Source organism: Bos mutus, chromosome 10, assembly GCF_027580195.1.
Source record: "Bos mutus isolate GX-2022 chromosome 10, NWIPB_WYAK_1.1, whole genome shotgun sequence".
Lineage (NCBI taxonomy): Eukaryota > Metazoa > Chordata > Mammalia > Artiodactyla > Bovidae > Bos > Bos mutus.
The window spans coordinates 61,333,670-61,355,152 of NC_091626.1; the positions used below are offsets into that span (position 1 = coordinate 61,333,670).

The 21,483-nt window shown below is 41.2% G+C and overlaps 2 protein-coding genes and 1 long non-coding RNA gene across 7 annotated transcripts in view; 1 reads left to right on the forward strand and 2 right to left on the reverse strand.

Moving 5' to 3' along the window:
* Positions 1-21,483, forward strand: part of LACTB (lactamase beta) — a 70,461-nt gene that overhangs the window by 26,722 nt on the left and 22,256 nt on the right. For 2 of the 3 annotated variants that reach the window (XM_070378041.1, XM_070378040.1), the window contains exons 7-8: positions 2,326-2,422; positions 9,863-10,036. The gene's annotated coding sequence lies outside the window, so the exon portion shown is untranslated. Of the gene's footprint in view, positions 1-2,325; positions 2,423-9,862; positions 10,037-15,858; positions 15,911-21,483 lie in introns of all 3 variants that reach the window. The other variant, XM_070378043.1, reaches the window with a different exon arrangement.
* RPS27L (ribosomal protein S27 like) lies at positions 3,846-7,359 on the reverse strand. Of its 3 annotated transcripts, none has more exons than XM_005894521.3 (4): positions 7,205-7,359; positions 6,181-6,289; positions 5,143-5,253; positions 3,846-4,046 (listed from the first exon to the last, which is right to left on the reverse strand). In XM_005894521.3, exons 1-4 carry the CDS (start codon positions 7,208-7,210, stop codon positions 4,018-4,020), a joined length of 255 nt encoding a protein of 84 aa, XP_005894583.1. In that variant the 5' UTR covers positions 7,211-7,359; the 3' UTR covers positions 3,846-4,017. The 3 variants fall into 3 exon arrangements, with proteins under 3 accessions (XP_005894583.1, XP_070234146.1, XP_014333350.1); XM_070378045.1 differs by having other exon boundaries at positions 6,181-6,285; positions 7,205-7,330; XM_014477864.2 differs by lacking the exon at positions 7,205-7,359 and adding an exon at positions 6,897-7,168.
* Positions 10,050-21,483, reverse strand: part of LOC138989401 (uncharacterized) — a 36,063-nt gene continuing 24,629 nt past the window's right edge. The window contains exons 3-4 of the long non-coding RNA XR_011465664.1: positions 17,865-18,046; positions 10,050-10,812 (exon numbers count right to left, since the gene is read on the reverse strand). This is a non-coding gene — a long non-coding RNA (uncharacterized lncRNA). The remainder of the gene's footprint in view (positions 10,813-17,864; positions 18,047-21,483) is intronic.

Sequence of the window (21,483 nt, forward strand, 5' to 3'; positions counted from 1 at the left end):
TTCTGGCTTCTTTCCACTTCTAAACTCATCAGTAATCTAGATATCCAAATTATAGAGTATGTTAGTCACTCAGTCGTGTCTGACTTTTTGCAACCCATAGACTGTAGACTTCCAGGCTCCTTTGTCCATGGAATTCTCCAAGCAAGAATACTGGAGTGGGTTGCCATTCCCTTCTCCAGGCAATCTTCTCAACCCAGGGATTGAACCCAGCTCTCCTGCATTGCAAGCATATTCTCTACCATCTCTGAGCTACCAGGGAAGCCCACAAATTAGAGTAACAATGATAAATAACCTTACAATCACCAAAGTGGCAAAAAAAAAAAAAAAGGGTTCCATTTATTTATGGAAGATGGGGAAGGGGGAAAATACTCTCATATATCGCTGATAGAAAGAAGTCTGGCATCACTTGATTAAAAATATATTTATCTTTCTAACCAGCAGTCTTACTCCTGTAAATCTAACCCACAGAAATAAAAGCTCTATTATTAAGGAATACTTAAATATATTTATGGCATTGATTATAGTGGGAAAAAACTAGAAACAAATTGCCCACCAATAGGATAATGATGAATAAATTATGGTACTTCCACACCATGGACTGTTGTGCAGTCATTAAAAAGAATTAGAGAATGAAGTTGGATCCCTGCTTCCCTTTCCCATATGCAGAATTCATTCAAAGCAGATCAAACCTAAATGTAAGAATGAAGACTATAAATCTCTTAGAAGAAAACAGGCATGAATCTCTGTGACCTAGGAATAGGGAATAATTTCTTAGATATAGCACCAAAAGCACAAGAACAAAAAAATTTAGATAAATTAGACTTCATATAAATTAAAAATGTTTGTGTTTCTAAGGACAAAAGATGAAGAGACAAGCTACAGAATGGGAGAAAATATTTGCAAACCACATATATAAGGGATTTGTATCTAAAATATGTAAGAACTCTTACAACTCAAAAATAAAAAGGCAGCCCAGTTAACAATGGACAAAGGATCTGAATAGACATTTCTCCAAAGAAGATATACAAATAGCCAATAAGGACATTTAAATATAGTCAACATCATTAGTCATAAAGGAAATGCACATTAAAACCCTAATGAGGTAACTCTTCACAAACACTGAGATGGCTATAATTAAAAAACAAACAAAAACAGACAAGGATGTAGAGAAACTGGAACCTTTGTGCGTTGTTGCTAGTAGGAATAAAATGGTGCAGGCACTTTGGAAAACAGGCAATTCCTCAAAAAGCTAAACAATTACCATCCGATCTAGCAATTCTACTTCTAGGTATATACGTCTGAGAGAATTTAAAATATCTCTACACAAAAATTTGTACACATAAATTCATAGCAGCATTATTCATAGCCAAAAAGTGAAAAAAACATAAATGTCCATTACTGATTAATGGGTAAACAAAATGTATATTCTACATATTATTATTCAGTTAAAAAGGGAATGAAGTACATGCATGAATGGCCATGATATGTATTTACGTTAATGAAAGCCTGACATAATAGGCCATGTATTATATAATTCCATTTATATAAAATGTCCAGACAGGCAAATCCAAGGAGATAGAAAATGTATTAGTGGTTGCCAGGATCTGGGAGGAGGAAGCAATGGGGAGTGAATGCTAGTGAGTATGGAGTTTCTTTTTCTCATAATGAAAATTGCCTGAAATTATTAGATATTGGCAGTGGTTGAACAACATTGTGAATATAATAAAAACCACTGAAATTTATATTGTAAAGTGTTGAGTTTTATGGTATACATTATATCTGAAAAATTAAACTGTATCAGATGATTTACAGAGGCAACCAGATAAGAAACCATTTGTTATCTGATCAGATCAGAAGCCAAGAATTTAATTTTTAGTTATTTTTATGTAATTTTTTTTCTAATTTATGGATAGGTTAGACTTTCCTTACATTAAAAAATGAAGACAGTGGTTAAGACTCTGCACTTCCACTGCAGGTGGCATGGCATTCCATCCCTGGTCAGGGAAACTAAGGTTCCACGTGCCCTGTGGCAAGGCCCAAAAAAAAATGAGGACAATATAAATGATAATATTAAAGAAAAACACTCAGTAAATAATAATGTTTGGAAAACATATTATTTAAGTTTGGAAAAGTCTGAATGTTCTCTTCTGAGCATTTTTCAAATCAAGTCATACTGTTTAATAATGGAATAAAACTTAATATACCATTCAATTCCCAGAGCCAAATATCTCTTTAAATTAACTCTTAGGTTCTTTAAAGTACCATACTTTCTTTTGATGCTATTTCCAAGAAAATTTGCAAGAATTTGCTCCCTGTTTATCACAGGTTTTGCCAAAGTTCCTAAACTGTGCACGCTGAGGTGCCTTGGAGCAAACACTGACACCTGACATCTTTTGGAGACCACACAAACTTCGAGTTCCAGGTAATTGTTACATTTAGATAGCACATTTCCTTTGGTGATACATCTTTGTGAAGCTGGGTTTTGGGTCATTGCTGTGATAAGAATCTAATACTATGCAAAAATCAATGTGGAAAAAATGAAAATGGCAGTGTCCAATGTGATCCAAATTTTGACAGATATTCAGTACCCAGAAGGCACACTCGTTTCATTAGCAGGTCATTTAAGAATGAAGCAAAAAGTATCACTTTGGTTCTAATTTACATGTAGTTTTTTTTACTTTAGTACTAAAGCTGCTATAATTTAACTACTTAATAAATTTAACCATTAGCTATTTCTTTTGGCCAGGGAACTCCATGAAAAAAATTACTGAAACTAAAAAGGCTATATACCAAGAAAGTTTGAGAAGCCCTGAGTTATCTGTTTCTCATACAATACACCCCAAACTTTCCACAGTTCTTCAGTTCTCATGCAACATTCCTCTGATATAACAATCAGTATTGTTAATGGATCAGTCTCTCGGATTAGGGGTGTATATATAGGAACACCTCTTGGTAGAAAATGCCTGTCTTAAGTGCCTGGCTTAAAGATAACGGGTAAACAGAAACAGTTATCTTCCCAGTCTAACGGGCAGTCATATAAGGGCTACAAAGGGAGAGATATACTCTACTTCCTAAGTCCCAAGGGTCACTTTATAAACCATAAGAATGACAATGAGATTACAGAGCCACTTAACATGTTTTGCAGTCACCAGTGCTCACTTGTCTGGACCAGAGAACGTAGTACCATCTACTGCTCCCTGCCAGGACATCCTGGAAAAATCACAATACTCTTGATTCCTCCTCTCAAATTTTCTGCCCCTGAAGAGCTTTCTATTAAGTATAACTCAGATGCCAGGTACAGTTACTGTACTAAATTATGCAGTATGTTATGGGCACATAAATCCAAGGCATTACACTGTGATTGTTACTGCATTAAATATGTACTTCTATACGTTTCCATAGTTACAAAACCAAACTACATTTAGAATTAATAAATAATGAACTTTCCATTTGTAAGCTTCCCTGGTGGCTCAGATGGTAAAGAATCTGCCTGCAATGCCAGAGACCTGGGTTTCATCCCTGGATTGGGAAAATCCCCTGGAGGAGGGCATGGCAAACCACTCTAGTATTCTTGCCTGGAGAATTGCCATGGACAGAGGAGCCTGGTGGGCTACAGTCCATGGGGTGAAAAAGAGTTGGACAAGACTGAGCAACTAAGCACAGCACAGCACAACCCCTTCAGAGTAATTTGAAAAATGACATAAAATAAATATTGAGTTTCTATTCCTGAAGTGAGACACAAACTAATCAGAATATGCTTTTAAAAATGTTTAAACCAAACTCACATACACAGTATATATAAATGTAGAGCATATTCACACATACTTTTAAAAAAAGCAAAGAAGTAATTTGCCCATAATCAAAACTTTATTGAAAAACTGACACCAAAATAGGAGAGTGTTGCTGTATACCTTACAAAATTAAATGTAATTACATTATCTTGGTAGATTAACTGGAATTACTGAACTGATAAGGCTTTCTGCGATAGAACACAAATTCAAGAAGTTGTGTGGATCATTAGTGTTGCTTCCTTCTAAATGAACAGCCTGCAAAAGAATCACAAGAGCATATTAAACACAAGTCTGTTCTATCTCTGGTATAGAGTTGTAAGGATAAAAAGTACTTTTTACATAAAAACTTAGCTTTTAGAAATTTTAGATTAAATAATCATTAAGTCCTCTCAAATGTTATAATGAAATTCATTTAAGACCATGAGTTAAAACTTTAATGCAAGCTGTCAGAAGATGCAAACTTAATTTTTAAGAACTATTCTAAATTCTTTTCTCCATAAAATAATTTTCGTTAGAGTTCATCTCAGATCTTTTAGGAAAACTCTAGTACATATGCACCCTTTTAATCATCTGTCAGCATGTGGACACAAATTCTAAGATCATGGCATGATATGCAGGTTTTGGCAATCTTGCAAGTACATTTTTAAGCAGAATACTGCACTTAAATATTGTGCTGACTTCAAAGTTAGATCTCACCAGGTCATACTAACTAGATCTTGGATTTGTTACCAATTCACTTATAACTCTTCCAGTGAGAATAACATGGAATTTACCATGTTACCAAAAATATCACAAGCCAATTTTAAATATCATTATTGAATTGTAAATCCCTAAGTACTACTATGGAAAATTATATACATATGTATTATTTCTTCTCACTGCACAAAAGTGAAAGAATTAAAAATGAGACTGTCTTAATCATGAGTTGCTCATAGAAATCAAACCTCTAACATGTTAAATATAGTTATCTGTTGCTTAGCTAGCATTGATAAAAACTATCTTAAATTATATGTACCAAATACATAGGAAACAAAATATTTACATGTATTTATTCGTTTACTGCATTCTGATTATGTCTAATATTCCAAGTTAAGCAAATTGACTAAATATAATACAACAAAATTAGATGTTCTAAACTAAGACCAATAACAGATTATGGAATTCTTTGCAAGGTCAAGAGTACAAACTTATCTAATTTAAAAGGGTACTCTTTACTAAAAAGAGCACACAATGAAAGATAAAAATTATTTTGGTAATTACGAATCTATGATTTCTTTTAAACTGATTTTTGTAAAAAGACTCTAAAATCATAAAATCTCATCCCTGGGTTAGAAAATGCCAAATGATTTACCTTCTGTGAGTCTGGCCTTTCCTCCTGTTGGCTGGCACAGCACTGTTGAACAGCCTACGCAAAGCACTACTGTCTGAGCATGGCTGAAGACCGTGGTAATCTTGTAGCAACCTAAAAAAGGGCAGTGTTAGAAGTGAAAAGCAGAAGAAAACACAGCACCTGTTCAGTGTACTTCTAGTAGAGACCTTGTAAAAGATTAGGAACTTCAGTGCTGTTCAACCACATCCGTAACAAACTTTTCTAGTAGCCACATTAAAAATAAGTGTTTTTTTTTTTTTAAGATGAAATTAATAATATAATCTATGGAAGTCTGTATTTCCAAAATTATATCATTGCAACGTGTAATCAAAGCCTTTTTTTCCCTATATCTTCAAAATCTGGTGTGTATTTCACACTTTAAAGATACAGCAAATTACTGTAGTGACTACAGTTAATAATACCATACTGAATATTTGAAAGTTACTACTAAGAGAATATATCTGAAAAGTTATCACAAGAAAAAAAACTGTAACTATGTATGGTGATGGGTATTAATTAGACTTATTGTGATCATTTCCCAGTATATACAAATATGGAATCATGACATCATAAACTACTTTTATGTCAGTTATACCTCAAGAAAAAAAAGAATGAAAAAGAATTTTTCCATTCTGACTAGCCACATGTCAAGTGCTCACTAGCTACATGTGCCTAATGGCCACCATACTGGATCCCACAGCTTTACAATGAAGAATCAAATTTTCATTGAACCATGAAAAAGAAAACTTACCATCTGAGCATCTTAAAGACTTAATAAGTTCAATGCCATGTCCCTTGTGGAAATCCCATCTTCACAACCCCCTACCCAAATGTTTCTGAAGTGGTTTATTATGCAAATAACCCTAGGACATTCCAATTCTTTAATCCCACTTCTACTCCAACAGAGGGTCCTAATATCTAAATGTACACAACAGATTATTAGCAGTCCTTACAGAAATTCTGTAAGTAGTCCTTTAGAGAAATTTTCCTTAGGAAAGGAATTAAAGTTTGAAATTTCACCTGGACATTTTACATCCATGAAGTAAGAATTTGGACTTTGAACCAGCCGTTTCTTTTTATGTTTTTTCTTTTCCTCGTCCAAGGAAGGATGCAGTAAATCTCTAGCTAACTGAATTAAAACAAACAAACAAACAAAAAAAACAAACAACAGTATGAGTACTACAATGATACCACAACTCTGACAGATTTAACATATGTAAAATATACATGCAAAAATAGGAATAACAGTCATACTCAGCACAGACAACACTTTAGTTTTTGTTTTCTAAGCCTGTTAACTTTCATCAACACTGTTTATAATGCTTGAGTTCTCTAAGTCCCAGTTAAGGGGCTTTACAACGATCCGGAAACAGATGGTAAGGTTAACTCCGTTGTTCGTAACTAATAACAGTCGCCAGAGAAAATAAAACTGTGGTGCTAATGATCCTGACCCTGGTGGACCCGCTGAGACAAGAAATTGCTGAGGTAGACCCGGAGAATGTCAACAGCGAGGTGATTTCTGCCCCCTGGGTTCAACATCTGATCTGACAAGAACTCTTAAGTGGCTGACGCTTGACTGTCCCTGATAGAGTTAATTTGTATGGCAACTTCGAAGACAGTTTTCAAAAAGGAAACAAGCAGAAAATCGCTTCCGAGAGGAAGCAGAGGGGGGCAAGAACCACAAAAAGAAAGGAAAGCAAGAAGACGTAAACGATCATAGCCTCGCGGATGCCCACCGAAACCCAGGAGGGCTGAGTAAGGTACGCAGGGAGCAGTTCCCTGCCAACCAGCAACTCCAGACCGCAGCCCAGGGCGGCGCCGGGCTTCCAGTTCCACGCCCTGGCAGGGCCCGGCTCGCCGCGCCGCTCGGGCAAGTCCCAACAAGTCCGCCACGCGCGAAAGAGCCGCGCCATCCGAGGCGCCGAGCGGCGTTCTGCAGGTAGCCCCGGGGCCCAGCGGAGCCATGAATCTAGCCTGTCCTCGGGGCCCCTCGGGCGACAGAGAAGGCCGACACAAACGCGAAGCCCGAAAGTAAACAACTCACAGGCATGTTGATCCTTTCGCAAGCCCAGCCCGTGCAGATCTCTAAGGCGACAACCCCAGCGAGCAGCACGCGACGAAGCGCGCGGCGTCAACTTCCGGGATACTGGAGGCTGGGAGGAGCGAAGCGGCGGGCTCGTCCCTCTAGGCGCACCTCTCGGTGGTAGGGGCTGGCTCCGGCCGGGATCCGCGAGTGCCGGGAGAGGGGAGGTGCTGAGGCGCGCGCCCATCCGACACCGCAAAGCCCAGGATTCTAACGCGCTCCCGGGCTAGGGCCCCCGGCCTCAGGTCTCTGCTCTGGGCCCAGTGGTGCTTAGGGTCGAGCTCAGACGGCTCACTCTCGTCTGGGAAGCCGCCTCAGGCTTCGGGAGCGGACCAGGGTGGGCACGCTGGGTCCTGTCAGCGGTCCCGCCGGCAAGACACTCTCCGCCACTCAGCTGGCAGGCACACGGGCGATGCCTATGTTCTTTTATGTATTAAAAACAGTATTACTAATTAACACTATTAACACGTGCCAGCGAGGTTATGAAAGAGGCTCCTTTACTTGTGCATCCGGCTCCAAATTACTGGTTATTAAATTCTTCGCGGGGTGTGGCTGTGCTTTGGGTTTGCTTGGCCTTGAAAAGGTTTTTAAGAAGCACCTATTTGCTGCTTAGTTCATTGTGTGGCTCCTTCCTATCCTCCGTGGGTCACATTTTCCAGAGTGGACAGCTCGGACTTGAAAAAACAGTGAGTGTCACCGATGGCCAGACTTGAAATATTTTTGATGAAGAGCACCATCCTGTAGATTGAGCGAGTGTTGTCAAAAGCTAAAAAATACTTGATCAGAAAATTGTCCTAGGTAGACGTTCTCGATCAGCTTTTATTTCTCTTCGAAAACATGATGCATATGTAATGTCTATTTTGGAAAATGGAGAAAAGCAAAAGAAATTTAAAATCACCATCCAGAGATAAATATTGTTAATATTTTGACCTATATCCTCCCATTTATTTTTCACTTGCATATAGGTTTGTTTTGGGATTTGGTTTTACATAATTGGTATCATCTTGTGCATGTTCTTTTATAGACGAATCCCCATACACACAACTTACTGTGTAGTGAACGTCACTCCATGTTACTATATATTCTCCTACATTATGACTTTCAATAGGCGCAGAGCATTCATCCTGTGAATATATATCTTATGTCATCCATAGACTAAGGTAGACATTAGGGCTGGTTTTTAAATGCTTAATATTTAAAATATTAATGTTAAATAGTTTCAGACAGATTCGTGTATGGAATAATACAATTGTGTATGCAAGAATCATGGCCCCAAAGACTTCTTAATCCCCAGGACCTGTGTTTATATGGCAAGTGGAATTAAGTTTGCTAATTATCTGGCTTTAAGCTAGGAAAATTATCCTGGGTTATCTGGGTAGACCTAGTGTCATAACAAGGGCCCTTAAACGTGGAGGAGAAAGACAGAGAGAGGTGTGGTGCTGAAAGAAGAGTCTGGGAGATGCCATGTTGTTGGCTTTGAAGATGGAGTAAGAGGGTGGTGAGTGGAGGATTGTAGGTACCTCTAGGAGCTGGAAAAGGACTCTCCCCTAAGCCTTCCTTAGAATCAGCTAAATATTTGCCTAAGTTTTAATTCTTTTGTTGTAGCATTTATCTATAAGTTTTTAATTAACCTGGGAATTTGCAAGGGGGGGGTGGTGTGTGTGGCTGCATCACACAGCTTGCAGAATTGCAGTTAACCCCTGGTCAGGAGTTGAACATGGAGCACAGCAGTGAAAGCCTGGAATCCTCACCACTAGACCACTGGGGAACTCCCTAACCTGGAATTCCTTTTGGCACTTGGTGTGTAGTGGGTCTCAGAACAATGTCTAATGAGCAGGCCTAGTTATATTGTTTCAGCTTCTTAACCAATGCCCAGTACAGTGTCAAAACCCTTTCACTTCTGAGACACTGTAACAGTGTGAGAAATAAAACTCAAGGTCAAGGAGATCTGGACTCTGCCTGCTTGTCCAAAGCTCAGTTTCTCCTAACATGTCCCCAGGCCCTTGCACTGATGACAGATAAAGAGACATATAGGCAGGTGCAAGGTGCAGGATCCCTTGGCCTTGGCAGCCTACTCAAGGATCCTGCTCAAGGAACTCCTGCCTGGCTTCCCAAAGGACTCTGAAGTGCCAGCTGAAATTCTGCATGCTGCCTGAGAACTTTCCAGCTGTTCTCTCTAGTGAGGTCTGAGAAGGTGCTGCTGAACCCTCCATTCAGCATCCAGCCCCCTTCACCTTAGAAGTGTGAGGCTACTTCCAGCCCCTTCCTTCTTTCCAAACTTCAAAGGCTGGGAGAACCCACAGGTGTTCACCTTAAACCAAATCAACCCACTGAGGCTAAATTTCAAGCTGGCCAAAATCGGTTCTAAACAGATTGGTTCCCCACTTTCACCTGGGCTGGAGTTCCTCAGGCTTATACTCTTCTTTTCCCACAAAGACAATAAGAGGTTTAGTTTAGTCTCAGCTTTAAGAAATTCAGGGTGTGAGGTGGGGCCCTAATGTAAACTTTTGTTACCACTGCCTCTAAGTATTTTTCGGAGAAGCTTAGGGAAATCCATATTGTCATCAAACTTTAACCAAGACAGCGTTATTTTTCTTTCTTTTGTCCACCTGTGGGCAGGTTGCAAAGCACGTGTGGCTCATTCTCAACACATTCTTGAAAGCAGCAGTGACTTCTGAAACCCACCTCTTTTCTGCACATCAGTTCTCCAACAGAGACATAAGCACTGTCCCTAAAGCTCTGCTGTTGGGGTTGCAGTCCATCTGCCACTCATGAGGATGTTTGACACTTCAGGTAAGCTCCCAGCTCTAAGGGGTAAGAGTCTCAGATGTAAGCTCTGACATCATTTTCTTTAATTTTCCTACCAATTTAATTTCTGACTGAGGCGGCACCCCCATAGGGCTAGCACTATAGTGTGAAAGTGAGTATTAGTTGCTCAGTTGTGTCCGACTCTGCTACCCCAGGGACAATAAATAGCCTGCCAGGTTCCTCTGTCCATGGAATTCTCCAGGCAAGAATACTGAAGTAGGGGGCCATTTCCCTCTCCAGGGGATCTTCCCAACCCAGGGATCAAACCTGGCTCTCCTGCATTGCAGGCGGATTCTTTATCGTCGGAGCCATCATGTTTATGTCCCCATAAAATTCATATGTTGAATCCTAATCCCTAATGTGATGGTATTGGAGGGTGGGGCCTTTGGGAAGTGATTAAGTCATTAGGATGGAGCCCTCATGTTGGAATTGTCAAACCTAAGATCGTGTGCCCAACACAGCGAGGCCAAACAAACTGAAAAGCTGGAGTTGGGAACAGAGAAAGGTTTACTGTGCAGCCTAGGAAGGAGAACAGGCGGCTCCTGCTCAAAAGACCTGAACTCCCCGATGGGTTTCAGGGAAGTATTTTTAAAGGTGAGGGCGGGGGTGACAGGGTATGTGAATCAAAGGATTGTGGTTGCTGGTGAGGTAACAGGCTGTTGTCAACAGAGGTCAACATTATCAATCCTCAGGCTTTGGGGGCTAAGTCCTCATGGTCAGCAGGTAGTTAACTTCTTCCATTTTGTGGGGGGTTTTAGTTTCTGTAAAACAATGAAGGAAATGTGTATCAGACAGTTATCCAGGTACTTCAGGGAGGGACTAAAAATTCTGTGACTGCTGTATGGCTGATTTACTATTTAAATTCTTAGCAATTCTCCTGGCCCAACTGCTATTTTTGTCACTACATATTCACATCCTTTCAATAGTTAATTCTTGAGCCAGGCTTTTGTGACTCAGGGGAGGCCTGGAGACTACAGGTTTTCTACAAACAAGAGGCAAGCAGGCCGAGGATACGGAGGGAGATGTCTGTTCCAGGAAGGCCCCAAAGGGCCCTGGTCCATTACAGAATTAGTACCACTAAAAAAGACGCCCCAGAGAGCTCCCTCACCACTTCTACCGAGCAAGGACGCAGTGAGAAGAATGCCATCTGTAAACTGAGAAGCAGGCTCTTGCTAGACACTAAATCTGTTGATGCCTTGATCTTGGACTTTCCAGCCTCCAGAACTAGAAGAAATAAATGTGTTTAAGCTAGCCAGTCTAGAGGATTAATATTTTGTTATAGCCACCCAAACAGACTAAGATAGCAGGCCTAGCAGAACATTTCACCTCATTCTTTTCTTTGTTTCTTTCTTTTTTTTGGCACCCTGTGTCATGTAGGATCTTAGTTTCCTGACTAGGGATCAAACCTGTGCCCCCTGCAGTGGAAGCATGGAGTCTTAACCACTGGGCCACCAGGGAAGTCCCAGTATTTTGTTACAGCAGTCACACAGACTGAGATAGCTGGCCTGGCAGAACATTTCACCTCATTCTTGGGGATTGTGCCAGGTTATCTGTAACATACAGATATGTTGTTATCTGGGTCTGCTCTCCATCCCTCACCCTGCTCTGTGCCCAGGAGGCTGACTTTGGGCTGTATCAGTTGACTTCTCTTGCCCTCTGATTTCTAGACCCCTTTTGAGTGAGTCATCTGTGATCTGCCAGGATCCCCTGCCGGGATATGCTCCCCTTTTAGTGTAGAAAGCTTTGCAGATGGGGACCATCTGGTTCTCAGTCATAAGTCTAAACAGGTCACTGCACAGCTGTCCACTGTCCCTGTCTGTGGAACCCTTTAGGTCTGACAGATTGTGACTCCTCCTGTTCCATGTTTGAGATGGATGTGGGAATCTTAAGGGAGATGGCCTAGAGTCATGGCCATGCAGATCTCTGCCACTTTGTGGACCAGCAGCATTGGGGTCACCTAGGAACTTTTTGGAAATGCAGACTCTCAGGTCCCATTCAGACCTACTGAGTCAGAATCTACCTTTTAACAAGATCCCATGGTGATTTGTGTGTGTATCCCAGGGTGAGGGGAGTCTTTCTACCTTTCCTGTAGGGCTGTGGGGAAGCCAGATTCCTACTACTCCAGGATAGCGAATCAAGCTTATTTCTCTAGATTGGAGCAGGGAAGCTCCCCACCTCCTCTGTTTCTCCAAGATACTTCTGTTCATTCTAGCAAGTCTCACTCTCTCTTATCATGTCTACTGCTACTGCTAAGTCACTTCAGTCGTGTCCGACTCTGTGCGACCCCATAGATGGCAACCCACCAGGCTCCCCCGTCCCCAGGATTCTCCAGGCAAGAACACTGGAGTGGGTTGCCATTTCCTTCTCCAATGCATGAAAGTGAAAAGTGAAAGTGAAGTCGCTCAGTCATGTCCGACTCTTAGCGACCCCATGGACTGCAGCCTACCAGGCTCCTCTGCCCATAGGATTTTCCAGGCAAGAGTACTGGAGTGGGTGCCATTGCCTTCTCTGCTTATCATGTCTAGGAACCCTTTAAATACTCAAACTTGATTGCACATTAGAATCACCAAAGGAGCATCCTAGGTCAATTCAATTAGAGTATTGGGTGTGGGACCCAGGTGGCAGTCTTAAAAATTCCCCAGGTGATTCCAAGAGGAGCCAGGGTTGAGAACCACTACCATCTATGGGGTCGCACAGAGTCGGACACAACTGAAGTGACTTAGCAGCAGCAGCAGCTTTAAGTTCTCTGAAGGGCTTCAAAATGTCAAAAGCAAAGCCCCAAAAGGACTCCAGGCTACTCTTAAAGGCAGAAAGAGGGAAAAATACAGAGAGAGAAACATCATTAGCTAATAATTCATAATACCCAGGCTCAGTAGCAAGAGGAGTTGTCTCAGCACTATCTTATGGGTCTTATCTTATCTTGGGTCTTATCTTATGGGTCTCAGCACTATCTTATGGGTCTTATCTTATCTTGATGATTAGGTCTTTGATCTTCTCAGGGAAGAAAGGGAGCTCCTTGGAAGCCAGATGCTCTCTCAAACTTCATTGTCTTCCTACAACTCATAGTAAAGAGGTTTTGTGAAGGTACTGAGGTCAGCATAAATGTATACAAATATAATCTTTCCCTTTTCTGAACTTATTGCCTACATTAGCCATTTCTCAATAACCACTGCTATCCCGCGTGCTTTTTCTTTTTACACTCTCATACTGTGAATTCATTTTCCTTATGTCTATGTGTCTTTGTCTTCTGTTCCCTAAAAGCTCATAGGTGTCTCAAAATGAGTATTTGGTGTCATCTCCCTGACGCCTAGTATAGTGCTTAGTAAGCACAGAACTCTATCCACTGAGTGACATACTCAACAGAACTGACCTGTGGTCGTTCTTTGAGGACAGTTTCCCTCCTAGTTTATCTTGAGCCCTTTTTTTCTAGTCATAACTTTACTAGGTTCTTCTTATTAAAATTTCTTTTAAGTTCAAGCTCATCTTAAAAAAGTTTATTTTATTGAAGTACACTTGATTTATGTTGTTAATTTTTACTCTATGGCATAGTGATTCAATTATACATATATATCCATTATTTTTTATATTTTTTCTATTATGGTTTATCACAGAATATTAAACATAGCTCCCTGTGGCTATACAGTAGGAGCTAGATTCTTCTTCTTTTTTGAAAAAGTATTTTATTTATTTGGCTGCACCTGGTCTTAGTTGCAACATGCAGAATCTTTAGTTGCAGCATGTGAACTCTTGGTTGCTGCATGTAGGATCTAGTTCCCTGACCAGGGATTGAACCTATGCCCCCTGCATTGGGAGCTCAGAGTGCTAGCCACTGGACCATGTGGGAAATCCCAGAACTAGGTTCTTCTTAAAGCATGCCTTTGGTCTTTCCTCTGCCTTGACTTTATGTGATAAAAATGTCAAATATTAATTCCAGCTAAGCCTTCATTAACTTGTTTCTAAAATTGAGAAAATATTTGTGTCAATGTAGGGTTAATGAGATATTAGAGTGAGATCTGCCCCTGGAATATGTGTAGAAGCGAAATAAATGGAAATCATTCTGATTTTCCATTAGATAAAAGCTGCTTGAAATACTAATAGGTCAAAGGGCTCAAAGTATTAGGAAGAATGGTGCTCTATTTATTCACATTAAAAAACTGATTGAATTATTTATGGAATGTCTGCTATATACAAAGCAGTAGGCAATGTAAACCCTGTTTCCTAGGAGCACAGAAACATTTTAACTCTAATAGCTGCCTAAACACTTAAAGTTGTTTCCTCATCTGTAAAATGAAAATATTTATACCTATTCAGTTCAGTTGCTCAGTCATGTTTGACTCTTTGCAACCCCATGAATCGCAGCACGCCAGGCCTCCCTGTCCATCACCAACTCCCGGAGTTCACTCAGACTCACATCCATCGAGTCGGTGATGCCATCCAGCCATCTCATCCTCTGTCGTTCCCTTCTCCTCCTGCCCCCAATCCCTCCCAGCATCAGAGTCTTTTCCAGTGAGTCAACTCTTCACATCAGGTGGCCAAAGTACTGGAGTTTCAGCTTTAGCATCATTCCTTCCAAAGAACACCCAGGACCAATCTCCTTTAGAATGGACTGGTTGGATCTCCTTGCAGTCCAAGGGACTCTCAAGAGTCTTCTCCAACACCACAGTTCAAAAGCATCAATTCTTTGGCACTCAGCCTTCTTCACAGTCCAACTCTCACATCCATACATGACCACTGGAAAAACCATAGACTTGACTAGATGGATCTTCGTTGGCAAAGTAATATCTCTGCTTTTGAATATGCTATCTAGGTTGGTCATAACTTTTCTTCCAAGGAGTAAGCATCCTTTAATTTCATGGCTGCAATCACCATCTGCAGTAATTTTGGAGCCCCAAAAAATAAAGTCTGACACTGTTTCCACTGTTTCCCCATCTATTTCCCATGAAGTGATGGGACCAGATGCCATGATCTTCGTTTTCTGAATGTTGAGCTTTAAGCCAACTTTTTCACTCTCCACTTTCACTTTCATCAAGAGGCTTTTTAGTTCCTCTTCACTTTCTGCCATAAGGGTGGTGTCGTCTGCATATCTGAGGTTATTGATATTTCTCCCGGCAATCTTGATTCCAGCCTGTGCTTCTTCCAGCCCAGCGTTTCTCATGATGTCCTCTGCATATAAGTTAAATAAGCAGGGTGACAATATACAGCCTTGACATACTCCTTTTCCTATTTGGAACCAGTCTGTTGTTCCATGTCCAGTTCTAACTGTTGCTTCCTGACCTGCATACAGGTTTCTTAAGAGGCAGGTCAGGTGGTCTGGTATTCCCATTTCTTTCAGAATTTTCCACAGTTTATTGTGATCCACACAGTCAAAGGCTTTGGCATATTCAATAAAACAGAAATAGATGTTTTTCTGGAATTCTCTTGCTTTTTCAATGATCCAGCGCATGTTGGCAATTTGATCTCTGGTTCCTCTGCCTTTTCTAAAACCAGCTTGAACATCTGGAAGTTCACGGTTCACGTATTGTTGAAGCCTTGCTTCGAGAATTTTGAGCATTACTTTACTAGTGTGTGAGATGAGTGTAATTGTGTGGTAGTTTGAGCATTCTTTGGCATTGCCTTTCTTTGAGATAGCAATGAAAACTGACCTTTTCCAGTCCTGTGGCCACTGCTGAGTTTTCCAAATTTGCTGGCATAGTGAGTGCTACACTTCCACAGCATCATCTTTCAGGATTTGAAATAATTCAACTGGAATTCCATCGCTTCCACTAGCTTTGTTGGTAGTGATGCTTTTTTTTTTTTTTTTTTGGTAGTGATGCTTTCTAAGGCCCACTTGACTTCACATTCCATGGTGTCTGGCTCTAGGTGAGTGATCACACCATCGTGATTATCTTGGTCGTGAGGATCTTTTTTGTACAGTTCTTCTGTGTATTCTTGCCATCTCTTCTTAATATCGTCTGCTTCTGTTAAGTCCATACCATTTCTGTCCTTTATCGAGCTCATCTTTGCATGAAATGTTCCCTTGGTATCTCTAATTTTCTTGAAGAGATCTCTAGTCTTTCCCATTCTGTTGTTTTCCTCTGTTTCTTTGCATTGATCGCTGAGGAAGGCTTTATCTCTTCTTGCTATTCTTTGGAACTCTGCATTCAGATGCTTATATCTTTCCTTTTCTCCTTTGCTTTTTGCTTCTCTTCTTTTCACAGCTATTTGTAAGGCCTCCCCAGGCAGCCATTTTGCTTTTTTGCATTTCTTTTCCATGGGGATGGTCTTGATCCCTGTCTCCTGTACAATGTCACAAACCTCCATCCATAGTTCATCAGACAGAATGTGGTCCATTGGAGAAGGGAATGGCAAACCACTTCAGTATTCTTGCTTTGAGAACCCCATGAACAGTCTGAAAAGGCAAAATGATAGGATACTGAAAGAGTAACTCCCCAGGTCAGTAGGTGCCCAATATGCTACTGGAGATCAGTGGAGAAATAACTCCGAAAGAAATGAAAGGATGAAGCCAAAGCAAAAACAGTACCCAGTTTTGGATGTGACTGGTGATAGAAGCAAGGTCCGATGCTGTAAAGAGCAATTTTGCATAGAAACCTGGAATGTTAGGTCCATGAATCAAGGCAAATTGGAAGTGGTCAAACAGGAGACGGCAAGAGTGAACGTCGACATTCTAGGAATCAGCAAACTAAAATGGACTGGAATGGGTGAATTTAACTCAGATGACCATTATATCTACTACTGTGGGCAGGAATCCCTTAGAAGAAATGGAGTAGCCATCATGGTCAACAAAAGAGTCTGAAATGCAGTACTTGGATGCAATCTCAAAAATAACAGAATGATCTCTGTTCATTTCCAAGGCAAACCATTCAGTATCACAGTAATCCAAGTCTATGCCCCAGCCAGTAACACTGAAGAAGCTGAAGTTGAATGGTTCTATAAAGACCTACAAGACCTTTTAGAACTAACAGCCAAAAAAGATGTCCTTTTCATTATAGGGGACTGGAATGCAAAAGTAGGAAGTCAAGAAACACCTGGAGTAACAGGCAAATTTGGCCTTGGAATACGGAATGAAGCAGGGCAAAGGCTAATAGAGTTTTGCCAAGAGAACGCACTGGTCATAGTAAACACCCTCTTCCAATAACAGAGAAGACTCTATACATGGACATCACCAGATGGTCAACACAGAAATCAGATTGTATTCTTTGCAGCTAAAGATGGAGAAAACAAGCAAAACAAGTCAGCAAAAACAAGACCGGGAGCTGACTGTGGCTCAGATCATGAACTCCTTCTTGCCAAATTCAGACTTAAGTTGAAGAAAGTAGGGAAATCCACTAGACCATTCAGGTATGACCTAAATCAAATCCCTTATGATTATACAGTGGAAGTGAGAAATAGTTTTCAGGGACTAGATCTGATAGACTGCCTGATGATTTATACCTATTAGATAAGGTTAATTGAAGATAAAATGAGACAGTGCTTCTAAAGTACATAGTATACGACACATGCTCAATAAATGCCAGCTGTAATTCCTAGAGCTTGTTGATGATAAAGAAATCAGCTGGAGGACTTCCCTGGTAGTCTAGTGGTTAAGACTTGGCTTCCACTGAAGGGGAACAGGTTTGGTCCCTGTTCAGGGAGCTAAGATTCCACAACCCTCATGGCATGGCCAAAAAATAAAAATCAGTTGACTATGGGAATCTTCAACTGATGGCGATTTCCCTCATGACAATGTGTACAGGGCAAAGTTTTTACAATAGTTCTACTTTGAAGGAGATTACAAATATGTTCCACCTGCAGAAAATACTTGCTGGAGTCTCACCTTTGAATCGAGGCTGAGAGATTGTTCTTTCAAAATCCGATAGGGGGCACAAGGAGCCACTTGTGCAGGACAGGCACTGGCCAACAGAGTGCTGTATCGTTCCACTTTCAGGGGGCCTTCATCTTGCATGTGTCTTCCTAGTCTGTTACATGGCCACTCCATAAGTAGCTGTGCAGAATAGGCTGTTCAAATATACAGACCATGGTGATTATGGGTTTTCCTTAAAAAGAGATGTGGCCTAGAAGGCCGTTAAGAATGAGCCCAGTCTTCCCCAGATATTTCCCCCTAAATATTCTACTCATCTGAAACTAATTACAATAAATTACTTAAATTCCAGATTGCCCTTATATGGAAGTTAACTACCATTATCTAAATATATTTCTTATAGAGACACATGGTCAAGAAATCTAGTAGAGGGTCTATTGTCGTTATTAACAGTGCCAGCTCTGTCATCATTGGGTAGTGTGGCTGCTAAAGCAGTGGGCACTGGTCGATGAGCTGGAGGAGTAGGGGAAGATGATTTGCTATGTTTGCTAATTTCTGTAGCTGTTTCCACCATGGCCAGTTTCAAGTACTAAGATGAAGTCCCTTAACACAGAGTGGGGGAGAGATGAGCACAATATCCTAATTAGGTAATGCCAGAGTCTTATTTTATAAATATTTCCATTATCATCAGAAGTGCTAAAAAAAATCCATATTGATGATTTGGGGCTTCCTTTTCTCTTTCCTCTAGTTAAAAAACAGAGAGTCGGAATGAGAAGTAGGAGGAAGAATGGACATGTGTATCAGCATAGCTCAATGTCACGTAAGATTTTTTGGCAACACAATGGCATCACACTCTTGATTTACAAAAAATCATAGCTGATTAAAATCTAAGCCTTTTTACCTGTTATTAATCTTCATAGCCTTTATGCTCTAATTCCATTTTAAGAAATATAAGTTCAGTGAATATACTAAAAACCATTGAATTGTACCCTTTAAATCAGTAGGTTGAATGATTTGTAGATTTAATCTCAATAAACTGTTAGAAATACAAGTTCAAGAAAGAAAGACGTGTGTTTTATTAAGTACTGAATTTGATAGGGACTTCCCTGGCGGTACAGTGGTTCAGACTCCATGCTTCCACAGCAGGGGAAATGGATTCAGTCCCTGCTCGGGAAACTAAGATCCCACACGTTGTGCTGTGCATCCAAAAAGAAAAAAATGTGGTATTTTATTAAATAACTAATAAATTTTAACAGATATATTACCTCATATAATTCTTTCAACACCTTTGAGTCCTACAGGCATTAAGGAACTGGGGCAAGTGGAGGAGCTAGGATATAAACTCAGGTCTGTCCAGGATGCCCATATTCATGTTGTGGTCTTTGCATGCCACACCATCTCCCTATCCCCTGCTATGTGTGAGGCTTTGTGACTGGTGCCCAGTTGAAATCAGTGGAGGAGTCTACCAGGCAGGCAGGCCTGCAGGACCACATGGCTCCTGAGAGTAGTAACAAGTGACATAATACTTGAGAGAGACTCAATTAGAATCAACTGAAATTAGAAAGATCCAGAAGGTAGCAAAATGTAGGTGTCCTATACACGGAACAAATGTGATTATTGGCAGTGGTGAAAGTAGGGACTGTGGCATGGGGGAGGAACAGTGTGAGAGACCCAGACTGGCAGCCTCAGTCAGGCAGGACAAGCGGCAGTTTAGTGAGCTGCCAGCTTGGTCCACATTTCAGGTGTGATACCTGGAGAAAATAGACGTAAACAAGTTAAGAGTCCTGATTTTGAAAAGGCCAGGGTCCTGGTCAGTTTATGGAAGAGGAGCTAAAACCTGGGGAGCCAAGGACTCAGACTCTACAGCAGGGAATTAGAACAAGGACTCAATACCAGGTTGAAGGCAAAAGCTGAGAGGCCAGAACCAGGGCATCTGATCAGGACAAGTTACAGGATATCCTAATTATATCCTGAACTACCAAAACAGGGCTGTTTAAGGCCTTCAGCTAGAGACAGGGTTTGACCCTGAATCTGGGGAAGGGCCAAAGCTACAGATGAGTGTCCAGTGGCCCAGCCATGGGGACTTACAGCTCCTTAGAAGAGACCAGTGCCTATGCAGCTGTGCCTTGTTTTGTCTCCTGCAACATGCATGACCAATGACAGCTGTAGGTACATGTACCCCTTTAAAAATATTCAGGGTTAGACACAATTCTGGGTGTGCCATCTACAATGCCAGCTGCTTCCTACTACACAAGAAAGCATTTCAGGAAGTGACTAAGAGAGAACATTGTTTTGGAATAACTATGAATCTGTTCTATTCAGTTTTATCATCAGCAAAAATCACTTGTATGCATGTCTGATTTTGGCAGACCAGTGTGATGGCACCACCCCACCCCCACAGGGGCATCCCCATGTGGACCATGCCTGTGCAACCAGAATGCCTGGCTTGGCCTCTCTTTCCGTGCCAGCCCACTTGCTTAGCCAAGGCTCCTTGGGTTTCACATAACAGATACAGCTCAAGCTTGCCTGAGCTAAAATGGAGAGTGGGCTGGACATGGGCCAGGGCCGGAAGGGCAGCTGGGCCTCATGGGGGTCAGAACAAAGCCCTGAGAGGCCCCTGGGAATGTACACAGCTATTCTCTCACCCCCTCCCCTTTTTGTCCAGTGGCAACCTGGTTTCTCATCTCTACTTTTTTCTCCCTGACGCTGTTTTAGTCATCTTTCTCTACATTCCAGTTTTTCCTGCCTCCCAGAGCACATAGTGAAAATGACCATGCCAGCCCCTAATTGTATGGTGTCCTAGATCTGGGGCCAATAGTGACTGACCAGAAGGCCTGTGTCCCCATTCCAGATGTCCCGCAGAGAGAATCTGGCTGTCTCAATTTGGGTTGGGAGTGTCTCCTCCAATCAGCTGTGGGCCCTTGGGGTGGTAGTGACTCCTGGGGCCCACCCCTGAGGGAGCAGATGGCACAGAAGCTCTTAAAACAGGAGACCCAGACTGAACGAAGACCCCCTAAGGTGCCTACTCCCTCCAAACTGTCGTTAAGACAGCCAGTGGCTCTAAGACCCCCCTCCACCCTGTTCCAGCTGCCTCGCTGTAACTCTGCCTTCTCCCTGAAATGCTGAACAATACCTAAACATAGTTTAACTGAAAAGACCTTCATCACGAACGTCACCAAACTGATGATGAAGGTTTGCAAGTAAAACATTGTTTTTCACGTAGAATAATCTAGGAACTATACATTAAGGGGAAAAACCAATTTAAACTAAAGACCTACCAAGTACAGTGGAACTGAGCCTGTTTTACAAGGATCTACATTGCCTAACAGTATATTTTTTATAGGCAACAGAATTACTTAGTTATATGTACAGGCAATTAATTTGCAAAGTGCCTTTTAAAACAGCCCTCATATTATATCTGAATGAAAAGTGTCATATTTATACTTCTCTAGGTATCCAAAGAATAAAACCTGAAATCAGAGATTAGAAGCAGAAAACATGGAGGTTCTAACATAAATGAATTTGTGCCTCAGATTAATAAGGTGGCATTAAGGGAACTCTGGAGCAGGTTATTAAATCTGAAGGCTTTAAAAGAAACTTTATTTGGCTGCATAGGGAGGATTTTAGTTGCGGC